General features: G+C 49.6%; 2 protein-coding genes across 2 annotated transcripts in view; both read right to left on the bottom strand.

Annotated features, from left to right (window-relative positions):
- Positions 1-8,741: 8,741 nt before the first annotated feature.
- LOC145493217 (uncharacterized) lies at positions 8,742-9,856 on the bottom strand. The gene has a single exon (XM_081472634.1). It carries the CDS (start codon positions 9,408-9,410, stop codon positions 8,751-8,753), a length of 660 nt encoding a protein of 219 aa, XP_081328760.1. The 5' UTR covers positions 9,411-9,856; the 3' UTR covers positions 8,742-8,750.
- Positions 9,857-15,030: 5,174 nt separating this feature from the next.
- LOC145492112 (uncharacterized) overlaps positions 15,031-21,771 on the bottom strand; it is a 468,804-nt gene continuing 462,063 nt past the window's right edge. Inside the window, exon 2 of the mRNA XM_081471443.1 lies at positions 15,031-15,488. The gene's annotated coding sequence lies outside the window, so the exon portion shown is untranslated. The remainder of the gene's footprint in view (positions 15,489-21,771) is intronic.

Below are 21,771 nucleotides of genomic sequence, written 5' to 3'. Positions count from 1 at the left end.
CTGGCGAAACTTGGGAGATATTTTCCAGTCCCAAAGTCTCTAAACTCACTCCTGATTGTCTAAGATGTGAGTGAAATAGAGACAAAACTTTTTGAACCCTTACTTTCGAGCTTCTGGAGTTAAATCTAAGCCCACTTTACCTTAAGACTGAAAGAGTAGCCGAGACCCCCTTAAGCGCATCGTGAGTTTGACTAACTTCGGGTGGATTTCCCGTAACTTGGGGGATATTTCCAGTCCCTTGGACGCTAAACTAAGTCGTGATGGCCTTGTTTTGCAGTGAAATGGACACAGCAAAACTTTTTAAACACTCAGTTTCGAGCTTCTGGGCCGAAATATTGCCCCATTTCACTTTAAGACTGAAAGAGTAGCCGAGACCGCCGTACGCGCGTCGTGATTTTGACTAACTTCTGTTAAATTTCCCGGAACTTGGGGGATATTTTCCAGTCCCGGGGACCCTAAACTGACCCCCGGCGTCCTTGGTCTCCAGTAAAATGGACACAGCACAACTTTTTGAACGTTTACTTTCGAGCTTCTGGGCCGAAATATAGCTCCACTTCACTTTAAGACTGAAAGAGTAGCCGGGACCGCCTTACGCGCATGGTAATTTTGTCGAACTTCGGCTTGATTTCCTGGGACTTGGGGGATATTTTCCAGTCCCGGAAGCTCTAAACTAACTCCTGAATACCTTAGTTTTTAGTGAAATGGACAGAGGTAAAAGGGGCGCACGCTAGGTTTCCAGGTTGGAGGCCGAAATATAGCCCCACTTTATTTTAAGACTGAAAGTGTACACGAAACCGCCTTAAGCGCATCGAAATTTTTAGCCACGACGGCTCGATCTGCCAAAACTTGGGGGATATTTTCCAGTCCCGGGGACTCTACCCTAACTCTTGATGGCCTTAGTTTTCAGTAAAATGGTCACAGGTAACAGGAGCGCACGCTCGGTGTCGAGCTTCTAGGCCGAAATGTAGCCCCAGTTCATTTTAAGACTGAAAGAGTAAACGAAACTGCCGTACGCTTATCGTAAGTTTAAGAAAGTATGGCTGAATTTGCCGAAACTTGGAGGATAGCTTCCAGTCTCGAAGATTCTAAACTATCTCCTGATGGACTTAGTTCTTAATGAAATGGACACAGGTAAAAGGAGAGCACGCTCGGTGTCGAGCTTGTAGAACCGAAATATAGCCCCACTTCATTTTCGGAGTAAACGAGTAGCCGAGACCGCCTTACGCGCATCGTGATTTTGAGCATCTTTGGCTCGATTTGCCGGAATTCGGGGCATATTTTCCAGTCCCGAGGACTCTATGCTAACTCCTGATGAAATTAGTTTTCAGTGATATGTACACAGGTAAAAGGAGCGCACGCTCGGTGTTGAGCTTGTCGGGCGAAATATAGCCCCACTTCAATTTAAGACTGAAAGAGTAGCCGAGACCGCCTTACGCGCATGGTGATTTTGAGCAACTTTGGCTCGATCTGCCAGAATTTGGGAAATATTTTCCAGTCCCAAGGACTCTAAACTAACTCCTGATAGACTAAGATGTTAGTGAAATGGACACAGGTAAAATTAGCGCACGCCCGGTCTCGAGCTTCTAGGTCGAAATATAGCCCACCTTTATTTTAAGACTGAAAGAGTAGCCGAGACCGCCTTACGCGCATGGTGATTTTGGGCCACTTTTGCTCGATTTCCCGGAAGTTGGCGAATAATTTAAGTAGTGTAGGACGCTTGTGTGGGCCGTAGCCAATCAGAAGGCCGTGCATATCATTAAAAAAGGCTCTCGACCAATCAGAGGGCCGGATTTGCTCATTAATATATTCATGAGTTAGGGGGTTATCAAAATATGCGTCTGCAGTGACGTCACGGGTCAGCAGTCTTTTGCATCCCAGGTCACGCGCGTGCCCAAATAAGGCGATAGCCAATCCCTCAACTCGAGGTTGTCATATGCATGAAATCGAGGTTTGGATGGGAATAAAAGGGTTTGCGCGAGTGTGGAAGGAGTATAGTTGTTTTGAGCTAGACGACTAGAAGATGTCCTCAGAGGAGAGCGAGACGAAGCTGGAGGTTTCTGAAGAGGAGATAGAAGAAGAACTTGCCGCGAGGGTGATGGATGCTGTTCATGACGGTATTCTTGGAAAGATGATGAAATGCGCCGTTTCTCACGCTATGGATGTCCTCCTGAAGAAAGAGGTGACGAAGCTGGCGGATGAGGTGCTGAGTTTCAGAAGAATGCTGTCTGAGAAGATGCTTGCTGACCAGTCCATCTCGTTTAAAGACCCCGTGTGTTTGGAGAAGTTGCCGGAGGGATTTGAGGACGGATGGAAAGAGTGGAAGAGCGCTTGGGACAACAGAGACGAGTTGGCGTACCGAGCATTTATCAAACAAATTGTAAAAAAATCAGAGGAGTGAAAAAACATTTTTATCCATGCCTGTAACATTTTAATAAAGATCCTTTAAAGAGAGAATGTGATTTTTGCATCGTCTGGAGTGCTTGCACGTAATGGAGACACGGAGTCTGAAAAATAGAGCAAAAAACAACTTTTTTTTTTAATTGGATACACCAGGACTTAATTTTTACATTGCGGGACTTGTGCCTAGTCCTGATGACTGGCGCCCATATTACAGGAACGATTTTACATGATTGACCCGTGACATGGCCTGGTCGTAACTGTTTCCCAGGAAGACGGGGGCATATTTTTGGGTCTCGTAATTGAAATGCTCGCCATAGATGGTCTTGCAGCAGGTTTCCCAGACTCTCCCCAGTCCCCAGGCTTCTCTCAGCGGTCCCGTGAGCGCGCGTACGAATTTTTCGTGGGTCCCACGTTGACTCAACTCTATTATTGGTCGGCGGCAGCAAGGTCTGGTTTGTTTACACACATGGCAATGGAGGGGTTGTTCCATGGCTAGAATTAAAGCAATTGTCTGTAAGCGTCACGTGCAAAGTCTACATGGGCTACTAAATTGTTGATCTCGTCCTCGTCAGCGCCCCATAAACTTGTCTCTACGAACAGAAGATCTAGTTTGTCTAGGCACACCCCAATGAAACCTAAAAGGGTTTCTAGGACATTGTATAACGGGGTCTCTCGATTCTCTTCTTCATCCTTCATCCACTCTTGCACTCGCTTTCTCAAGGTAGTCAACTCGGAATCACACCGCTCTGATACTTCCATGCTATACTCACTCGGTCCTTTGAGATTCCACAGCAACGAGAGTCTCCACAGTCTTCTGTAATGGGCGCTCATACAAGTTCAAAACTCAGAGTGCCTTTGACGGTCCGACTCGCTTATTTTATACACGCGGTATAAAGGGTGTCCAGTCTCCTACCGTGAGGGGGTGTGGTAGGGGGGTACCCCCTATCCCCTGGGTCTAAGTAACACGTGACTTGGTCTCGATCTGTGATTGGTTGAACGGATCTGCGTAAAGCGAATCCGCGTCGTTCGCTCTTCACTCTGCATCTTTGTATGTGTATAGAGCGCTTTTTAACTGTGGAAGTTTTTGAGACCATGCCTGCCCGCTCCGCTGCAGCATTGAAACGACAGAGAGTGAGAAGAAGAGAGTTCGCGCGAGAGTGGAAAAAGGAGAATCCAGAGAAAGTTCGCGAACAGAAAAGACGATATCGTGCCCGACGCAGGGCCAAGAGGTGTGAGGTACGGTTTAAGCACATTGCGGGCGAGGCTATAAAATCATTAGAAAGGAAGAATGGGGTTAAGTACAATCACGAGAAAATTCTTCGGAAGCTGTTTAGAGTCCGTATAGGGTTAACGGATTTCAGGCGCCCCGCGGAAAACCCCGAGAAAGTTCGCGAACAGAAAAGACGCAGGGTCGAGAGGTGTGAGGTAAGGAATGAGGATATGTATGATCCGGATGAAATTCTTAGAGGTTTGTTTCCGGGTTGCTCGATAACATCATCATCATCATCATCCATCACCACGGTCACTTCTAATGAAAGCGCCATCACCTACGCCTCCACCACGACCGCCGCCGATAAGAGCACAAGCACCACTACTGCATCACTACCATCACCATTTCCGCTAAGAGCAGTGACACTAAGATCACCACCACCACAAAGAGCACTACCGTCATCCACCAATACCACTGCAGCACCACAGGCATTACCCCCACCGAAACGCCGTGGGAAGCGGTTGTCTTATTCCTTCTCCTCTGACTCTGACTCTGACTCTGAGCCTGATGAAGGGTTGGTAGAGGAATTAGAGCGTATGTTAGCGGAACCCGAGGATCCTGTACAACGGAGACTTTCGGAAATCAGGAAAAATAGGAAGAAAGCAGAAGAAAACCGAATGAAACGAGTACGAGAAGAACAAGAAATGGAAGAGAGGATCGTGGAAATAGTTAGTGAGCTTGATCAGATGACATCCATGCTTCATGACATGGGACGCTCCAATACCACTGCAGCACCACAGGTATTACCCCCACCGAAACGCCGTGGGAAGCGGTTGTCTTATTCCTTCTCCTCTGACTCTGACTCTGACTCTGAGCCTGATGAAGGGTTGGTAGAGGAATTAGAGCGTATGTTAGCGGAACCCGAGGATCCTGTACAACGGAGACTTTCGGAAATCAGGAAAAATAGGAAGAAAGCAGAAGAAAACCGAATGAAACGAGTACGAGAAGAACAAGAAATGGAAGAGATGACCATGGAAATAGCTAGTGAGCTTGATCAGATGGCATCCATGCTTCATGACATGGGACGCGGGTTCGCGCAGTTTGAACGCGAAGATACAGTAGAACAGAACCGTTGTCATTTCCCAGTCACCAACGAACTTATGGATCAGTTAGAACACTATTTATTTTCGACTTAAAGAAAAAGAGACTCTTTTTGAAAAAAACAACAAAAGCGTGTGTGTAACTTTAATTATAACAACAATAAAGGTTTTACAATTTCAAACGTTTCTTGACCTGCATGATTTTCTTAACAATGCGTTCTGTCATGGTTTTACGTCCGGGTAATCTGTCGATGGCCTGGATCATCTTGGTGTCGGCGTTCCATTTGTCCTGTAAGTTCTTGGCCTTGGAATAGTCAATGTCGTGTTGTTTGGCCAGTCGGTCCAGACGGTTGATCCCGGGGTCTCCTCGCGCCAGACGTTTCTTCAGTTTGGTACCAGGTCCCATGTACTGATAACCGGGCCAATGGAACTCGATCCCGGTCTTGCCCAACCATTTTTGGATGTCGAACCCATACCCTCGTTGACGGCGACGTCGGGTACTTCTCTTCGGGGGTGCAGGCGCCTTTTTTCCCTTCTTCTTAATCCGAGTCATAGTCTAGTCCCCTTCTCCAGGGGTCTTCGAAATCTTCCCAACCTGCTTGTAACTTTTCTGCGGCTGACGGTTTGGCCTTCTTGTACTTCTTTGACTTGCCTTTGGGACTGTAACCACCAGTCTGGCTCTATCGGAGATGGATGCTTTTTTCTTGGACGATAGGGGAGTTTTACCTAGCGTGACCTGTTCGAATGGACTGAAGGGTTTGGGGGTTTTCTTCTCCTTTTTAAAACCTGACGTGGAGGGTATGGGGGTTTTCAGCTCCTTTTTCAGTCCTGTCGTAGAAAGGGGTTGTGGCGGGATGATCACGGGGGCTGCGGCTGGTTGGTTGACTCCCTTGAGGATCTGTTTCAACAGAGTTTCGACGGGTGCGTCGACCATGCCTTCGGGTTCTGTCGTTCCCTGGTACGAGATGGGACCGCTTTTACCCGTCCGTATACGTTTCACCAGTTTCCCTTCTTCGTTGGCCAGGGGTTTGGTCATCTTGACGGCCATGCTGGCGGGGATACGTTTGTCGTTCAGGATGAGATGTTCTTCGGCGGCCAGACGTCCGGCTTTGTTCAACAAGGCATTCTGGCTGATCTTCCCCTTGTAATAATCTTGCAGACGATTGAATTCTTGAACGGGCACCATCATGACTTCGTTCATACCTTCTGACTCAAGGTCGTGTCAGGAAACTCGGACAATTCTCTCAAGGCCGTCTCGTAACAGTCTTGCCAGTACCGTATGGATTCGTCTTTCTTTTCCAACTCGAGTTCGAGACTTTGAACGGTTCGCTTGCCTTTACCGCACTCCCTGCACAACTCGATGCACCCACCAGGCGGCGTGGTATCTCGTTTCGTTTGACAGGTTTGGCAGAAGTCACCGAACTTTAAAGTCATGTATTCTTGATACAGGTCGTGGTACCTCTTGTTCAAGTACTCGTACGAGTCTTTCCATCGGGCTTCGCGACGATTGGCGTCTTGCAACAACTGCACGAGTTTAGGAATGGTATTGGACTCTTCTTCTCTCGGCGGGAAATTGGGTATGACGTCGATCCCCTCCAGCGGGTAACCGTCTTCGCCGCGTCCTTTCACCGTACACAACATGCTTTGAAACAACCGTGTAATCCGCTCCAGAACCCCGCTCCGTTCTGACTCAGGAGATGCTCTCTTCGACGCTTGAGAGAGTTTTTGCGTCTACCCACTTCTCGCAAAACCTTTTTATGTCTTTTCAGTTTCCCATAAGTCGTGACGTCGATGGGGATCCTCTTTTTCAGCAAATTGAGAACCATCTCGCTGATGGCGTTGATCTGATCTCTGTCGGCGTATTGCAACATCCGTTGACGTTTATTTCGATTGGCTTCTTTCAGGACGCGCGTCAAGAAATGACGTTGTCGTCGCAACCGCTTCATCGTTCGCGTCTAACGTCCGGTTGGTTCGTCCCGCTCTTTTATTCACAAGTCTTCGAGAAGGCTCAACACCGTCTTGGCTACGGTGCCGACCAGTTTATCAAGACCCTTTCCCCTTTGGACCCTCCTCCTTCTTCCTACTCCCACTCGACGTAATCCCACTCGTCGTCTCCTTCGCTTTCTCACCACCATGCCGTGTTCTTACACGTACTCACTTTTCCACTAGAATGACGTAGGCAGGTGATCACGCGTCTTTTTATAGAGGCACGTTTGAACGTTTCAGTGAATCCAATTATTCATCCAACCACTTTTCCGTCGTGGAGTCACTCTTCTTCGAATGTCTGAATAATGCTTCCATCCTTGTTTCAATTTTTCTCTATTTAGACCGCTAGTTAAACTGTCGAGAAACCCTTTTCCCGCTTGGGTCCTCCTTCTTCTACGTACTCCCACTCGCCGTCGTCTCCTTCGACGTCTCCTCACCATGTCGGGTTTCCACCTTAAATGATTCACGAAGGGATCACACGTCCTTCTTATAGAGGTGCGTGAACGAATCGTGTTTCGTAGTCTCGAACGTATCGGTCGTACGTGGGAGGTGCGAAATCCGTCACCGTGTCGTCCAACGTTTGCATCTTGACCAAAAACCCATCCAATTCCTCCACACCGCCCAGAGCGTAGTTCCGTAGTTCGGTCAACGTCTTTTCGTACGTCGTGTAAGCGAATTGGGTCATGTCCATCTTGAGCGAATACTTCTTGAAATCGTTCCATCTTTTCAGCGCGGCGGCGAGAGCCGTCAATCCTGCCGCCGCGTACCCGTCTTTACACACGGATCCCACGACGATGCTCGCTGCCGCCGTCAGTAAGGCCAGTCCGTTGAGAATGGCGTTGCACAATTTGTAGTAACCGAACATCCGCCTTCGACACCACCAATACTTGTGGTAGAAAGCGTACAGTCCGTCCAAACGTTTCAGGGAATCCAAATCCACCACGGTGTTGAAAGGTTGATCCAATAAACAGACCAAAGTACTCATGACTCTTTTTAGCTTGGTGAGGTTCTCAGTTTCGTACACTGGTCGAATTGCAAGTCACCGTAGGACGTTGTCCGTTCTTATAGGTAGTCGTGATCGTATTCGTCGTGGTGATGCCTGCGATTCGTCGACCCGCGGCCGTCTGTTGTTGTTGGCGCAAAATCTCTTCCAATTGTTGCTGCATCTGGGCTTGGTCGAGAACACGGTCTCCTCGCCTCCTCCTTCTTCTTCTTCGAGCTCGAGAAAGACCCGATCGAATCGACGAAGGCGGTGTGGAGTCACCGCCACTTCCGCCACCACTACCTCCTCCGCCTCCGCCTCCGCCTCCGCCTCCACCTCCGCCTCCACCTCCGCCTCCGCCTCCGCCTCCACTTCCACCTCTGTCACTGCCTCTGCCTCTGCCTCTTCCACCGCTACCACTAGCGCTACTTCTTCTGCGGCTTCCGGAATTGCTGGAGGACGTCGGTGTATTTTGACGCGGGACGCGTCTCGGTCGTTTCCCTCCTCGAACGGCTCGTGCCAAAGGGGTGGACATTGTTATCCTGGGTGCCCCGACACCTGCCGTGACATTGGCGCGCAACACCGATCCAGCACTGCCGACACCCACCGTGACGTTGGTCTGCGGTGCACCCGAGCCAGCGGTGCCCACTCCGACGGGCGAGACATTGGGCAGAGGCGGTGTCGCCAGTGACGATCGCGGTGAAGGAGGCGTGTTCAGACTCGCACCCACACCCGCGGCAGGCGGAATCGGAGTACTCGTCCGAGCCGGTGTCCCCCAAGGCGAATAATCTTCCAGAGCCGAGAAGTTGAAATCGTCACTACCATAAGAGCTCATTTTTATCCATGTACCTTTCTCTTTCTATCTTCTTCTCGGCGAGTTCTCGTTGTTTATGAACCAAATAATCGAAACCTTCACCGTTATATGCGTTGATGATGGACCGTACTTGACGGTAACTCTCGCATTCCGTGACCTGTCTCATCGGTTCGTAGTCCAGCTCGTGGGGATTCATGATGTATTTGAGCCTGTTTTTACACAGGTGAATGAATAGCGGAAACCACTCGACCTCGCTCCTCAACATGATGGGGTTGCAAACTGATGGCATCGGACGAATCCTTCGTCTTTTAACACATGGCTGAGAACGCGTTGATCGTCCTGACTGGCTGGATGAAGATCCAATAGCATGTAACCGTAAGGTCGATCGGTGACCTTGCGAAACGTGTCCAACACCTCTTGCCATTGCGTGGGAAACGATTGCAGAAGTAAATTTCGTATCCCCAACTGATCCCGAGGGTTCTTGAAGGCTGCGATGTAATGCGCGTTTCTGGAAATGGTCTTGGCGAATTTTCCGTTGGGGAATAGATCCTGGCACAGGTAAATCACCGTGATGTTCCGATGATGCGAGTGTTTGGTGAAGAGATCCAACACGCGCTTGTCGTTACCGCCCTCGTCCATTAGATCGTCCAAGACCAACACACCCCCGCCAGGAAACCATCGGGGTAACTGGTCGCTGTCGGGGATGCCTTCGTAAAACTTGACTCCACCCTTCTTGAGCTTTTGGAAACCGTCTTGCCACGATCCGTAGCAGTAGTGAATACTCTTCGGTGTTTGTTGGAACAAGTCGCCGTTCTCCAACAACAGTTTGGTCGTGAACACCGTCTTGCCGCACCCCGACGGACCCGCTATCAACAAACTCGACGGCGTGTGAAATTGAAACGCTTTGCGCCGTTCCATGATCTTGAAAAAATGGTCCAGGGTCTAGAGACGTTCCGTTTTTATCCGATCAACTTGACCAAGGTGGTCTTGACGGCTGGGATGCGTTTCAACAGACTCAAGAGGGTGGTTCTACGATTGAAACAGATGGGTGGTTTGGCGCGACTCTTGCGTTTCACGAGTTTCTTCGCCTGGAAATTCTTGGCGTACCACGCTTTTCCCTTCTTTGGAGCCTTTGGAGCGACTCTTCTTGTGGCTCTCTTGCGTTTCCTACGCACGGTCACGGTCGCTGGTAATGCACCGGTGTCCAGGACACTCATTGGAGCCGTTGGAGCCGTTGGAGCCGGTTGAAGAGCGACTCTTCTTGCGGGTTGTGGTTGTTTTTTTCGGACCATGTTGAAAGCACTGGGTTGAGGCGTCTTTTTACCCGCTTTTCCGTAGCGTTTTTCCAACCTGGCTATCACGTTGTCCAAATGTCTATGCCCTTGAAACTGAAGAGCCATGACTACGCAACGTCCTTTTCTCAAAAATGAACGTCTTTTATTTCGAACAGCTTACTTTATAACAAATGACGCACTCCTCGGGAGGAACCGCACGTGTCCTGGTGACACGGGGTTTTACAAATCTTGCGCCAATCCAACTCGTCCACGATCAGACGTTCTAACATCTGCCCTACTTTACGATCGTTCTCCACAAACTCGTTTTTCTTAAAACGATTCAAGAACTCGTTCATGTCCCGACCTTCGGCTCGGTCGATCAGGAACATCAGGGCGTAATCACCGCAACTCTGACTGAACAGGGACTGTAGACTCTTGCCGTTGTGAATCTGGTACTTGAAATGACGGTCCAACCAGGCTTGGATCGGTCCGGTGGTGACGTACGTGTCCAACGGTAGACCGTAACTGTCCAGGATCTCGCACTTGTTCTTGTCAGCCCACAAAGCGATCCAATGCATGCCCGGTTTGTCGTGAGGGTCCGTGTTCACGATGTAAGCGGTCGGTCCCTCTTGAGGGACTGTCCTGGGAAGCCGATCGCAAGGGACCGTGCCGTAAAAAACACAGCAGAGCGACGGATTCGTCCGTGCCAAATAATCCAACTGCAAATTATTCAAGGCTACTGTCTCCATTTTTTCTTCTTCTTCTTTCTTCTCACTGGTATACGTCGTAGAGGACGACTCGGTTCTCGTTGATCTCTATCATGTTCTCGAATTCGCCGTACAACAAGATGGTCAGGTTTGTGCCTGGATTGGCTCCAAAATCGATCACCAGACGCAGTTCACCTTCCTGCTTGGGGTTCAACACTGGACTGTCCAAACATCCATTGGCCGTGTTATCAAATACAAACAGGTTGCATCTCTTGCCGTGTCCCCAGTCCTCTTTCCGGACCATGTTTCCTTTTCCTCTGCACAAGGCTCCCGAGGCTTTGAGGAATCTTTGGTAACCTCTCAGATCTTTACTGTCATCGTCGTGTTTGAGCTCCAAGGTCTCGTAGGGGTACTCTTCACCTCTCACCAGTTGTTTGATGGAAACGAGATTGAATTGTTCAAAACTGAACGGATTGACCGTCACAGTTCCATTGAAGGCCGTTTGTTTCATCAACACCACCACTAACCGATTAGGTAGCTTACTGTGGAAAGGATTGCTGCACTCGAAATGACGATTGTCATTGGGATGCGAGTAAGTACGAATTTCACCTCTTACCGTGGGGTAAGTGGCCACTCTTCCGTCTTTCATGCTGGTCATGAGTTCTCGGTACACCGAGGGAGTCACTCTCACTTGAGATAGGAACAATCTCACTTTCACGTCGGCTTCAGTCAGTCTGAGAGTATCGGAACCGGCCCATTGGATGGTCCACATAGCGGGGGCATTGAAGTACATGTCAATCTGGATCTGTACGCCGGGTACCAGTAACTTGCTGAGATAAAACACTTCCAGGTAAGGTTTGAACCTCAAGGTCACTTTCTTTCCACCCAAAAACTGAATTCGACTTTGAACCATGTTCTTGAGATCTTGGGATAAAGCTTTGTAATCGTTGTGAGCAGGATCCAACTTGTTGCCTGTCATCACGTCGCCTTCTCCGCGACTGGGTACACCGAGACAATTGTACCAACCCTCGGGTGTCAGGATCGATTCACCGTCGTCTCGGTCATGGTTCAATAGCGCTTCGAGGTAGGCTTTGTAGTGGTAAGTATCGGTCTGGGGACTGATGAGAGTCCCATTCAATCTCACATTGATCTGTTTGAAGAGGGTGTGGACCAGATTGTTGGCGAGTCCGACGGTAGTCGCTTGCGCTATATTACCTCCGGCAGCTGTCTTGACGGCCAACTCCACTTCGAAGAAACTCTCGTTCATGTCGATGAAGTCTTCTTGAGGATCGATTTGGAAGGTCACCGGGTTGATTCCCGTATTGAACGGATTGATTCTCACCTCACGTCGCGACGACATGCTGAGATCCGTAGGAGGCGTGGTGAACATGTCCAGGCGGGGGTTACGAACTCCCGCCGACCTAGTGTGAGCCACCAGGTCCGTCATCGTCGTCTACGTCGTCTTTTCCGTCTCCTTCCCAGTGCTGACTTTACCCAACGGTAGTCTGGGAGTTTTGAGGGTCTCTGGAAGAGCGAACCCCCTTTATACGTGCGTATCCCTCCGGGGAGACGTCTCACGCGTCTCGAGTAGATGGGAATCATGATCCAAACAGGTCTTTTCTTTTTCTCTTACCACCCAACACGCGTTGGAACTCTTCCGTCGCTTTACGTTTCCCGGAGCGTATGGCTCCCCGCTTCAACCCGGCGAGTGCACCTTTCCAATTGGGCTTTCCTCCTTGACCGCCCGAATTTAAACCTCTCAGACCCTCGATGGCCGTCTCCTTCAGAACGTCCTTGAGAATGCCGGGACCTCGTTTCTTGATGCCTTTCCAAACCTGGCCGAATATGCCAGACCCCGATTGGTATCCGTCGGGATGAAACCGTATCAAAGCTCCACCGATCATGATTTCTTAAAGTGTAACGTCGCGATCGTATTGCCAGCTCCAAAGGTCGTCAGTTCTCCTGTTGCCTCTGCCACTTGCACTTCTATAATGTCCAGTACCTCTTTGCGCACGGTAATATATTGAATGTGAGCGGGTTCGAAGTACTGAGTACCGGCGCCTTTTCGAATCAAGTTGACCTCTCTCAGTAAATCCGTGACTTGATTTCCCACCACGCCACTTCTAGCCACGTCCGAGTAGACGAGTAAGGATCGCGACTTGTTTCCCACCACCACTGCCTCAAAAGCCTCGTTCAGGTTCATAAAACGCCAATTGCAATGGATGCTGAGTCTCAAATATTTGACTCCCCTCGATGAAAAGGTTACGACCTTCCAAAAGACAGGTACCCCATTCGAGCCAATTACATCCCCATCGCGGACACTAAGGTTGGGAATTTCATCATTGAAGAATTCGAGCTGTAAGTTAAGTCCCAGCACGCAACCGCTGCTGCTCTTTTGGAGCCATCCCATTTTCATAGCCAGGTCGACATTGATGAGTAAGGCGGGTACATCCGCTCCGTGACGTACGATGTTTTCGTTGTCCGTGACCAGGTCTTCCCCGTCCCACTTGAACTTGATGTAGGTTCTCTTCCCGTCGTCTCCGACATATTTGGATCCTAATTTGGGTCCGTCGTGTTTGAAGATGCGTTGTCGCTCGAAAAAGGCGATCATGGATTTCATGAGTCCAACACCGTCCACGTGGTAAATCGCATTCTTGAGGTCATCCGTGTCGAAGTAAGCGTTTCCATACGAATACCCCTTGGATGTTCGAGGTTCAAGGCGTCTCCAGGCACAATAGAACAAGTTGACTTTCTTATCATGGTTCGACATCAAGGAAGTCAGCTTCACGCGGTCATCCGGCATGGCGATGCTAAACAACCCCACTTTCCATCCATGTCCCTCCAGGCGTAAAGGATTGGGTAACCTGATCTTGAAACTGTTGGCCTTGTTCTCGAGAAACTCGTTCTTACTGCTGTGACTGGGTAAAGTGATGTAAAAATCACTCATCCTCTCTCTTGAAATGCAACGTGATCGTGGTCACACCCGACGCAAAGTCCACCAGTCGTCCGTCTTCCTCCGACACCTCAGTCTCGATAATGTCCAAAACGCCCGTACGCACCGGTAGATATAGGATGTGTCTCGGTTGAAGGTCGACCACGTCCGGATCGTAACGCACTTGTTTCAACAGGTCCGTGACTTTATTTCCCGTCACCATACTCTGTCCCACATTCGAATACACGAACAAGGAACGACGCTCGTGACCGAACGCTTCCGCGTAACTGCGATCCAGGTCCGTGAAGACCCAATTGATGAAACAACTCAAATGTAAGGTGTCCGTGTCGATCTTGTAAAATAGTTCGTCCCCGTCGTTTTGTCCTATGATCAAGTCCGTGGCCGTGGGGACGACTCCATTGGGAAATTCTTTCCTCAAATGGGGTCCCAAGACGTAACCCGGTCGTCCGTTCTGTAACGTTCCCATCTTGATCCATTTCATCCTCTGGGCCAATTCGATGCCGATGTTCATCTGAGGGTAGACGCGTTTACCATGGATCAGGAGACTGCGGCACGTTCTCGAATTGTCCAGGACGCATTCTCCATGCTCGGCCCGATGCATGACCGTGTACAGTAATTCGTTGGGACTGTCTTTCTTGTACAGGGTCACGTCGACATCCGTTCGAGAGTTCAACCTATGCAGGTATCGATCTCGTATCATGTTCATTAACTCGGTACCACTCCTCGGCGTGAATTCCAAATCGCCTTCTCGCGTCACCGAAGAGACCCGCGTGTATAGGTTTATGGACGCGTTCACCATATCGATCCACCAGAATTCAAACAGAATAGATCTCTTCAAACCCATCTTACGCGTCGCGGACGGAAACGAGAGGTCGCTGATTCCCACTTTCCATCCCGACTCTCTCAACTGCAACGGGTTCGGCAGACGGTTCTTGAAACTTTGGGCCTTGTTGTCCGGGAACTCGCTCGTGCTGGCATTGCTCATCAGTTGCACGTAAAAGTCTTTCATTTTTTCGTCTTGGGCTTTTGGGTCACGTACAAGCCCTTTTTATCCACCCAACTGTCGTACTTGACTGGCCAACCTTTCCAGCGCACCAAGACTTTATCCCCTTTTCGTTTGACGATCTTGTCGACGCGGAACAGATCATCGTCTTTCACGTTCACCTTTTGTAAATCTTGCGCGTAGAACGTGCCCTCGACCGCCGTACCATCCCATTCTTCCACCTTGTACGTGATGACCTTCCCAGGACGCACTCGGCGTATCACGAACACCTCCTTGGTCCATCCGGGTAAATACCCTTTCTTGAACTGACGGAACTTCTTGTTCAGTCTCACACGATCCCCGACTTTGAGTTGCGGTTTCTTCAATGTCCCTTTTTTCTTTTTACCGTAAAGAGTCTCCCACACGTCCTCGCTATTGCCCAAAGTCACTTGATCGGGAGCCATCTTGATACTGCGATGATACGATCGATTGTACCCTCGGACCAACTCTTGTAACACGGGCACATACGTCATCGTATTCTTCACGGTGAAGTACCGGTACATACGTTCCTTCAGGGTCCGATTGAACCGTTCCACCACACTGGATTTCGTATCCTCGCGCGTCGAAAAATGATGAATGCCTTTCTGCTTCATCAAATCCTGAAACGTCTTGTTGTAGAATTCCTTCCCGTCGTCCGTCTGGAGATTGATGGGTTTTCTACCGCCTTTCAGGATCTTTGCCATGGCTTCCGTCACCGCTTTACCCGTCTTGCTCTTCAAGGGCTGGACCCAGGCGTGCTTGGAAAACACGTCCACCACCGTCAAGAGATAACGATACCCTCGATTGTACCTCGAAATATGGATCACCTCGATCAGGTCAGCCGTCCACTGCTCGTCGATGCCGAACACCACCACCGGGACCGTGGGAAAACGACGACGTCTGGGTTTGTGCAGCGTGTACCCCAAATCCCGTTGCAGGACCTCGCGAGCGCGTCGTACCGAGATCTTATTGGCCTGGGCGAATCGCGTCAGACCGCCCAGACTACCGGGTCTGGAAGGATCCCGATACCGTCCCAGTAACCTTCCGGTCGAAAGCGGCTTTTGCTTCTTCTTTTGACTTTTCTTCATAGTCGATAAAGTTTGTACACGCACTGTCTCCACAACTCGAAACGTTGCTCCCGTACCTCGAGATACTTCTTAAATGAATCGGGTTGCCGTTTCAACCACAAGATATAAACGACAAAACGCATCACGTTGGGTTCGACGTCGGTATAGTCAAACACCTCCAAGGGCGAATCGCTGAAATGGTCGGGGATGGGTTCACCCTGACCGTATCGCTCGTAGACACTAGTGCACTTGGAACACAAGGTCGTCCAACACCATCGATCGTTCATGGTCGTACCCACTCTAGAGATCAACCAACTCAAAGCATGAGACATAATGATTTGAACCCAATTCTTTATTCACACTTTCTTATATGTACAAAAACGTCGTGCCTGATTGGTTCTTACGAAAAACAACACCTCTGATTGGCTAAACAAAAAAGAAGGCGAAAAAGACTTAGTCCGAATCTGTAAAGTAATCAACATGTTCCATGTTCTTAAGATCTCGTCCATACTCATCATCACAGTCTTCCTCGTAGGTATCCATGGCATAATATTTACAATTTCTCCAATCACATTTACCGGGTCTCCACTTCAGGGCTTCCTCCTCGTTCCCCTTCACATAGAATGCTTGACGCATACTCTCTTTACACTCACCACACAGGTCATCCTCCGCGGCCTCGATGGCACGGAAGAAAAACCGATCCTTCCACAGATCACGTTGATGCATGATATCGTAGATCAACTCTTCCAACTTCAGACACGTTTCCTTGTAATCTCCCTTGCTGAAAGTCAGTAACGACTTCACCATGGGACTCTCGTCTGCCTCCAACACCCGTCGTGATAGGTCACGAGAGAAACGCAAGGGCTCAAACAGATCACGGATGGCATCAGTCATCATGTACGTGAGGTTATCCGTGGCGATCAAAGAGGCCCGCTCGGCGTCCAGGGTGGGATCACTACAATGAATGAATTTGAATTGACCGCTACCACTTCGGTACATCACGCGACACCACTCACCGAAAAACAAAAACACGTGTTTGTTCTTCTTCATCATCTCCAAAATCGTACCACCCCAGTCAGGACGACGTCTCATCAAGAGCTGAAAAGACCACAGACTATCGGGTACTCGACCTGACGGTTCGAAGAGATTGTCAAAAATGTACAGGTCCACCTTGGCATCCGGAATGGCGTCGAGATCTCTTAAAGTGTGTACCTTCAGATCCACGATCTGTTCCACGAGTTCCCGAATCTGGTTCGAGTTGCTATAGTAAGTCATCTTGACACCCTCAGACAAACTCGTTAAACTTCTTTCCTTCTCGATCCGCTCGCTTCGTGATCTCCAAGCCCGACAAATGAGGATAGCAACTACGCACACCCCAGTCAATCAAGTGCCTCTGGAGCCTATAGTACAAAGGAGAGACAAGACGTAACTCCAATTCAATTATCCTCGCGTGTAACGGTCTTTCGCCTTCTTTTTCGATTGTATCCAAAACGTCAGAAGCTCGATTCAACTGTTGTCTCATCCAAAATCCTACAGGTCATCACCGCGTCAACAGCAAGTCGAGAATGATTCGCTGCGTCCCACGGGCTCCTTTTATACCCGCGCCGTGGATCCACTTTCACTCCGTACTTTTCCCGGATCACGTGCCCACTTCAGATCCCGCCAATCGGAACGAAGACCGTCACATGATCCCATCACACCACACGTCACTGATTGGTTAAAAACGCCCATAAAGTCGAACCACGCATTCCATCACGAGTCACTTTTCAGCAGAAGTCGTCATGGATTCACACGTCGAACCCGTCAGGAAGAAGAAAAAATCGCCCAAAAAGAAACTGAAACTGCTCTTGCCCCAGAGAGTAGAAAGAGAAGTAGAAGGTAAACAACTACAAACCATGCGACGTGAAAACACCTTGTTGGGATACTAACTCGTTCTCTATCTTCTCAGACTCACCTCCTCGAACCGTGCAACTCCTGGAAGCAGCCCCTGAAGTGGATGCCCGAGGAGAATCCACCGAAGTCCAAGTGTGGGAGGAATTCGACCCCGATCAGTTCCTAGCCCAACTGAAACCCCAAGATCCCACTTGCCCGCGTTGTATGGTACCCCTGACATACGGAAGCGTGAAAACCCCAGACGGTGGTACCTGGGAATATTACCGATGCCCCTCTTCCAGATTCTACACCAAGTGTTATGTGACCTGTGGCGTCAAAGAGGTGGACGCTTACCTGAAACGCGTCGAAGAACAGACCCACCCCTGCTACAGGAACATCGACCCCGCTCGTTTCCGATGTCTATGCAGCAAATCCCTGGTCTTAGCCACCTCCCACTCCCAGTCCAACCCAGACAGGCTCTATCTCAAATGTCCCAAGCGTACCTGCAAGTTCTTTCAATGGATCGACGAATACCCACGAGGAGTCGCCGAAGCCATACTGATTAACGGACAGGACCCATACTAAGAAAAAACACACTCTGATTTTTTTATTTCACAACTATTTACACGTTGGGTAATCTATCGTTCGCGTCGATCATCGATCGCATTGTTACTTGGTCACATTGATTAAAAGTACGGTAATAAAAATTGATAACGTTCACATAGCGTTTCGCTGTTCTCTTCTGTCTCCGAGTCCAGTAGGTCTGGAAAGGCTGGAACCCGTAACACAGCATCAGTCTGTGAAACGTGATCCGGTCCACGGGCGGCTTCACCTTCACGTCCCATACAAGGTTCTTGTATATAGTACGGATCACGTTAAACAACGTTTTCGCGAAACACTTCTCTATTCTCCGATACATGCTATGACTCCGCGTCCAGTTCTCCCTTTGCACGTCCATGAAAAAGAAGATTTGGTGGAGCATCACCTCGAGCTGACTAGAGTCTTGGATGTGTATCATCCATCGTCGACCCGCCAACACATCCCGGATAGGAAAGTTCCTCTCCTCGTAAAATCGGGTCCAGGGTGCGTCTATCTGGTCGATGGCTTCCTCATACGTAATATTAGGCTTTCTAGGTACATGGTTTTGTAGTCCAATCTCTCTCAAGGCCATGACTGCGCTCAATACAAGTTCAAAAAACTCAGAGTGGCGAACCGACGACGCGGATTCCTTTTTATGAAGATCCGTCCAGCCAATCACAGATCGAGACCAAGTCACGTGTTACCCAGACCCAGGGGATAGGGGGGTATCCCCCTACCACCCCCTACTCACGGTAGGAGACTGGACACCATTTATACCATGTTTGGTAAGGGGTTACCCCCTCACGGTAAGAGACTGGACACCATTATACCGCGTGTATAAAAATGAGTGAGTGGGTCCGTTCGAGTCACTCTGAGTTATTCAACTTGTATCGAGCGCTCAAAAGAAGAAGAAGAAGAAGAAACCATGGCACAGGAGCTGACCGACGAGGAGATGAACCAACTGATGGATCAATATGAATCAGTGAGTATAACATGCACCCTATGTAAGAAAGTAATCTTTAGAACTCTAACCCTAATCTTTTTCATAGAATTACTGGGATTGGTTACCTCCCGAGGTGCAAACTTACATTCTCCATTTACGAGAGGCCCAGGCTCTCGTCGAGACACGCGAACGTTTAATCAGGCGAGAGCTTTGTAACGAGATACGCACCTTCGCCAAGATCAAAGCATCATGGGACCATGGCCCAATCAAAGTGGTTCAACGGATATGCCCACGAAATGGAAATAGGGAAATGCGCATGTACGGAACCTACGTAGACCAATACGACAGCTGTATAAGAACCGTATTGTTAGGGTTGTTTAGGCCAGGAATGGTACCCATAGAAAAGACTTTCATCTAACCCCGTCGCTTATCGCTCCGCTAAGTATGCTCATAATAGGTAGTTAAGAAATTAATTAATTAATTAATTACTTAATTACGGAGGCAGATCTCATTTTCCAGCTTTCTATGGTTATTATGTCAACAAGCGTAACGAGAAAAAGAGACTCTATCTAGGAAGTAGTTTCAGGAAGGCATTAGATGTTGTCGTCTACTTATTGGATTACTGATAATAAAAAACTGACTAATTAAAAAAAAAACGTTGTGTTTGTTGTCTTTACAGACCAGACGGACCCACGACGAAGCCTTCCCCTTCGACGATGACGACTGGATCTTTGATCCGGCTCACGACCGAGCGACGCTCCAAACCGGAGGTGGTAGCAATACAAGCCCCCTCCTAGACTTCGACTTAAGACCCGTAGGCGCTCGACGTCGCTGGCGAAACGTCCTCAACAAACAACGGTACGAAGCCACGCTCAGACAACACAGAGACGTGACTCGCGATGACAATCTAGGCCAAGAATTGACTCAGGCCCTTCAACGATCCATCGAGCAACAAATCGCTCAGGATCCTACACTGACACCCAACTCCACGGTCCATTTCACCATGCAGTCCCGTGCCTTCACGCACGCCTTTCAATCCACCACCTTCACCGTGCGAGAATTCGAAGAAGGGAGTGAAAGACTAGCCACTTATCTCCAGTCTCTCGCGGCCAAACTCAACTCCAACGAAGAATTCACCCCCGACGACACGTTTACCATGGAAACCACTTTCATACGTACCCCGGGTCGTGGCAGCGGGAACGGAAAACGATACAGGCCGAGTTGCGCCGCCGTGCGGGGAATCGTCAAACGGTCGCGCGTGACCATCCGAAACAAAGACACTCTCTGCTGCGCTCGCGCCATCGTCACCATGAAAGCCCTGGTAGACGCCGACATGAATACGCGTGACCAAGATTACCACAATCTCAAACAGGGGCGACCCGTCCAAGAGCGATTGGCCAAAGACCTCCACCGTCGAGCCAACGTTCCCGAAGGACCTTGCGGCATTCCCGAACTGCAACAATTTCAAAAAGCGTTACCTGGTTACCAGCTCAAAGTCATGTCCATCGACCCACCCCACATGATCATCTACGCGGGACCCGAACCCTCGGATAAGATCATTCGTCTCATCAAAGAAGGCGATCACTACGACGGATGCAATTCGTTTAAGGGATTCCTCGGCAAATCCTACTTCTGCGACGAATGCAATCGAGGCTACGATCACGACGACTTTCGTCATCATCCCTGCCTCGGTCAATGGTGCACCGCCTGCAAACGAAAAGACTGCCCCGATTTCATCGAGAAAAAACGACCCCTAGCTCCAGGCAAGTTTCCCGAACCCACCAAGATCTGCCAATCGTGTCACAGACAATTCTTCGGAGACCGATGCTACGACGCTCACTCGCAAGTCCAGAGTCACAGCAAACACTCCATCTGCAACACTTACAAAAAGTGTGAGAAGTGTTGTCACGTCTACGAGCTTAAACGCAAGAACAAGCGAGGAGGGCGTCCCCGTGGTCACAAGTGCGGATGGGGCGAATGCAGCATCTGTGAAAAACAAGTCTATCTGGAGACGCACCGTTGTTACATCCAACGCATCCCCGAAGACGAAGACGAGCCCAAAAAGATACGCGTGTCGCGCGACCAAGTCAACGGGCGACCCTTCGAAGAACCCGGACCCGACGATCCAGACACGCGAGTCTGGGTAGACAAAGACCCGCCCCTTCAAGTGTACTGCGACTACGAAGCCATCACCGACGCCGAAGGGAATCAGACACCCATTCTACTCTGCCTGGAAGATGACGAAGATGAGATATGCCACTCCTTCTACGGGCCCAACTGCACCGCCGACATGTTCGAACACCTCGAATCCCTCGCCGTCGACCAGGACGGAGACGAACGGAACGTCATCGTCCTCTTTCACAATCTCAAAGGCTACGACGGGATGTTCATCCTGCAACACTGTTACGCCACCCATCGAGAAGTCACCGACCCAATCACCGTCGGCACCAAGATACTGTCCCTAAAATCCGACAGATTGACTTTCAAAGATTCCCTCTGCTTTCTCCCGTTCCCGCTGGCCAACTTTCCCGCCACCTTCGGAATCCAGGAACTGCGTAAAGGATTCTTCCCACACAAATTCAACACTCTAGAAAATCAAGAGTACGAAGGTCCCATGCCACCGCGAGACATGTACGATCCCGACGGCATGTCCGCCAAAAAGAAAGCCGAATTCGACCAGTGGTACCAAGAGAAAGTCAACGACCACTACCATTTCCTACTAAGGGAAGAAATGGAAGCCTACTGCGAGTCGGACGTCAAACTCCTCAAAGCGGGCTGTCAAAAGTTCCGGCAAGAATTCAAACAAAAAGCCGACTTTGACCCCATGGAGAAATGCATCACCATCGCCTCCGCCTGCAACCGA

Source organism: Orbicella franksi, chromosome 7 (genome assembly GCF_964199315.1).
Source record: "Orbicella franksi chromosome 7, jaOrbFran1.1, whole genome shotgun sequence".
In the NCBI taxonomy this organism is placed as follows: domain Eukaryota; kingdom Metazoa; phylum Cnidaria; class Anthozoa; order Scleractinia; family Merulinidae; genus Orbicella; species Orbicella franksi.
Note: the sequence above shows the minus strand (reverse complement) of the source record. Positions and strands in the feature narration are given on the sequence as shown.